General features: G+C 33.5%; 1 protein-coding gene across 2 annotated transcripts in view; it reads left to right on the plus strand.

Moving 5' to 3' along the window:
• LOC117177971 (importin subunit alpha) overlaps positions 1–3,498 on the plus strand; it is a 120,319-nt gene extending 116,821 nt beyond the window's left edge. For both annotated transcript variants that reach the window (XM_033369126.1, XM_033369127.1), the window contains exon 8: positions 2,832–3,498. In XM_033369126.1, coding sequence (XP_033225017.1) covers positions 2,832–2,924 — 93 coding nt within the window. In that variant the 3' untranslated portion in view covers positions 2,925–3,498. The remainder of the gene's footprint in view (positions 1–2,831) is intronic.
• Positions 3,499–4,372: the final 874 nt, after the last annotated feature.

A 4,372-nucleotide genomic window follows, 5' to 3' on the forward strand; every position in this document is an offset into this window, starting at 1 on the left:
GTATGATAGGAAGAAAATCCATTTTTAACAGTGAACTGCTGTTCATATTTTACATTGTTTTCGATAAAAATCAGATTTTTAATAGTTCCTTTAAATAGCGGGTTTTGGATCGTCTGAAGCGACAACAGGGAAAAAACTCTAAACGTTTTGCTCTCTAGCGAAGAATTTCACCCCCACCACGGCTTCATCCTAGACTCGTCCAGTGCCCGCACCTACGTGCGAACCATCTTCTAGTATCACTTCAGAAACTTGGAATTCTCGTATTTCGAATACATTTTGAAGAAAATATCGTGTACGCTACGAAAGGAAGGCATTTTTTGTCTCGTGCGTTTTTGCATAACTTGTCTGCGGCGAGCCTTCTGACTCGTTCTGCAAACATTGCGCTCGACAAAAACGCCTGCTTCTCTCCCTAGCTGCAGAATATACTATTTTTTGCAAAACGCGTTGTACGACTTTTTTCTTTCATGGCTTAAAATAACCGGGGGCATACCCGAAACACGTTCAAAAGAGTAAATGGATGCGCAAGTCCTTCTGGGTTGAACTTAATTGAAGATAACCGTGAGCTTACTATTTAAACTTATATACATCATTTTTACGATAAGGAAACAACAAGTTGATTTTAGACTTTTTTTAAATTTTATAATTTCGTTCAGAAACATTGAGAATTTTAGCGGCACGAATTCTATACCTTGGTAATATTTGGCAAGTATGCCCGCCTAAAATTTTGTCAACTCCAATCTTATTCAAAGTTCACTAGAATGAAGTGCTAGTAGACCTCTTAAGTCCTGCAAAGTAAATACACCTTACGTAACGGGTTGCCAAGATACACGCGCCCGTATTTTCGACGTTTCACCCTGATTGCTAATTTTCAAATGTATTTTAATTAGGTTTACCATGAAATGTATTTGTTTACGATCAGCAAAATGTTTACACCAGCCACGCTGCGTGTTTCGGTAGGTGCAGTACTTTGTCAAAATGATTTTTCTGTCCCCGAGTAACGAAATTTTCCTTTCGTTTTCAGTTTTTGATACTTGAAGAACAATTTACATATCTTCTAAAGGAAATGTTTAAAAAGGTTTCCCTATAAGAATACGATGATTTGACTCGTTTATTAAAAAAATTTCGTCATATGTGAATTCAACGCCCAATTTTGTAATGTTTTAAATTATTCTACTTGCAAAGTCATAGATTCAGTTTTTCACAGATATTATTTTTTAAAGTGAAGTATGCATTTTCAAACGATCAAGGAATTGTACCCAAACTTACTTTCGGTAGTTGATATATCAAATGTATTTCGAATTTTTTCCAATGAATTATAATAAAAATGAACATTTTCCTAAAGAAATCTGTAACTTATAATGATTGAATAACATTGCAATGTTTATAAAATAGTATTACATGAAAAATAGTAATCATTAAGGACAGTTTTCAATTGGAAATTAATTGAAAAAGATTTAGATAATTCATATCTTTTTCGAACTTATTGCACATTTTAATGTTCTTTGACTTTTTTGGTTAAAATTTAATCTTTGGAAAAGTCCTTAAACATATCTACAATCGGAAAATACGAAATGTTCCAAAAGTTAGTCATATAATTTGAAAAAAGTATTCAAATGGCGAAAAAGTCGAAACAAGCTAACCTAATTATTGAGCGCAAAGTGCGAGTATGGCAATGAGAATGTAATCACTAATGCCGCAGGTAGTTTGAGAATCTTCTGCACAATTAAATTTAAAACATAGTTCAGTTATGGTTATGATGTAATACTTTAACGGACCCTTTCATCAGGTACTGAAACTTCTATCCCATTTCGGGGTTAGAATCATTTTCAAGAGAAAAAGTGAATCTTTTCCATACATGCTGCCATACATGTATATCATATTTTTGACAAAAAATGTTGCACAGAATTTTGGCAAAAAATTAAAAAAATTATCCCGTGGCTTCAAAATGCGTCCTCAGGGGTTTTCTGTGTTTGATTACGAATAGGAAGTTAAAATTCTACAATTCAAAATGAATGATCTAATATAGCAGACAAAAAAATAAGTATTGTATCCTTTATTTGAATTTTAGTCTTTCTACTACTGATTCAGAATCAGCGCCCGAAAAAATCCTTGAGGACCTATTTTAAAGCCACTGGAATGAGCTTTTAATTGTCTGGGTGCCATATTGTATCCGCCATTCAATATTTCTGAATTTTGACTTCAGATTCATAATCAGCGGCCTACAAAAACTCCAAGAAGTCATTTTAAAGATACTGGGGGTTTTTTTACGTTTTTTGTCCGCCCTATTGGATCCGCCGTTTTGAATTTTGAAAATTTAAGTAATTTCACTCAAAAATCGTAATAAGATCCCCCAAAACCTTTAATCCAATTCGTAATTAAGAAAAAAGGCAGGCTTCGAAGTATTTAAAAAAGAATGAAAAATTCCGCATTTTTAGAAAAACTCAAAAATGTTTTTTTTTTTAAATGATAAATAAAGGTGAAATAATTTTTTCATCGTAAAATGATTATTTTTATTGTGAGCGTAATTAAAGTACCTTTCCAAATTTCATATAGAGATGTCAAATTGGAGAACTATAGCAGGATTTATGTATATTTGGAAATTAGCGATCAATGTGAAACGTCGAAAATACGGGCTCCAGTTTGTCAAACAACCTGTTACGCAAGATGCATCCCCTTCGCAGGATTCAAAAAGGTTGCTTAGCACTACATTTTTTTGGAGTTTTTATCAGATTAAAGACAAGAAAATTTTATACGGGCACACTTGGAAAATTGTATCCCCTATGTGCTTTACTTTTACACAGCATTTTTCATTTTTTTTTCCTTTTATTTAGGAAGCGGAAGATCAACGTCTGGAACCTGGAACTGTTGATGGGCAGCTAAATTTACAAGCAGCTGCTGCACCAGAAGGCGGTTTCAATTTTTAGAATTGAAAAATAGTACTCCAATCAGTATAAATTCATACTTCACTTTGTAAATATCTCAATGGCCTCCTGAGAAACGACACCTAAACCCATTGAAAATACGATCTCTCAGGATAAGTTCACTTCAAAGGAATGCAAAGGCGTATTTCATTTCGTTAGGTAAACCTTCTGGAAATTTTTTTGTTATGGTTCTAGTTTGCGTGTAGGACATTCTTGAGAATTCGCATTTGCTACGCATTATTTCGTCCTTGTTATAGAGCGCGCATCTAGATTTCGACCAGACGAAGTAGTACTGTCATGTTCTAGCCTAGTTTACGGTACAATATACCAACAATTATGTAAGTTTTGAAACTTGTACTTTTAGTCGTAACCAGCACTGATTCCGAGATTTCGTTTTCACTTGGACATCCGATTTCCTCACTTTTTGAGGTCGTGATGAATTGTGATTCAGCTTTTTCGATTTTTATAAACAAAACAAAAACAAAAGCAGTATTGCCTGGTCTAAAGCGCTATTGAAAAAATTACAAGTTAAATAATGTTTACTATTTTTATTAATATCCAATAAAGTTTTTGATACAAAACGAGCGAGTATTTTTATTCTTGCCAGATGTTTTTATTAATATTAGTTATACCAGTTTACTACATACAGGCCATTTTAATTATCAATGACGTATTGAGATATGTTTGCATTTTGGGAACTTTAAGGCAGTCACGGCGTTTTCAAATTTTGTATTTAATGTCCATAAAAAAGTTTTCTGTTTATTTCTGTTGAATTTTTTTAACGATACAAGGGTCTGAAGCATAGCCCCGACGGTGGCGTAAAAAAAAATTGCTTCAAAAGAATAAAAAAATAACTTCCTTGTAAAATTGTCAGCTTCTTCATTGATTTCTGGTGGCGTACAAGAATGGTCAATATTTTTACCGTTAGACTCTTACATGAAAAATCACACAGTTCTTCGTCACATATCACTTGGAAGTATCTGAAATAACCTGAAATAATCAGCAGTAATATGCGCCTTTTTTGTGTGCAGTTTTCGAAAAATTCTACATTGAAATACTCGCCACATCCTATATCTGCTGTCTATTTGTAAATAGTAAAGATGATAAATTAGAGGTTGGATTGACAGGGGAATTATCCAAAGTGTAGATAATACTTCTGAATGACCAGTAGCGCAGGTAGTAGCTCGTCTGCCTTATAATCGAAAGGTTTACTTATTTTCATTCATTTATTTGTGAAGACACAAGCCCAGCAGTCAAGATGAACAATAATAGGGCTCTTTCGAAAAAAATGGAGCAAAGAGTTTGCATTAAATTTTGTGTGAAAAATGGAATCCAGTGCTCTAAAACTCTTGAAATGTTGACAGTTGCCTACGGTGAGTCTACTCTGAGTAAGAAAAATGTGTATAAGTGGTACAAACTGTTCCAAGAAGAAACTATCATAAAATGGCAGA

The sequence above is a fragment of the Belonocnema kinseyi genome, chromosome 8 (assembly GCF_010883055.1).
Source record: "Belonocnema kinseyi isolate 2016_QV_RU_SX_M_011 chromosome 8, B_treatae_v1, whole genome shotgun sequence".
NCBI lineage: Eukaryota > Metazoa > Arthropoda > Insecta > Hymenoptera > Cynipidae > Belonocnema > Belonocnema kinseyi.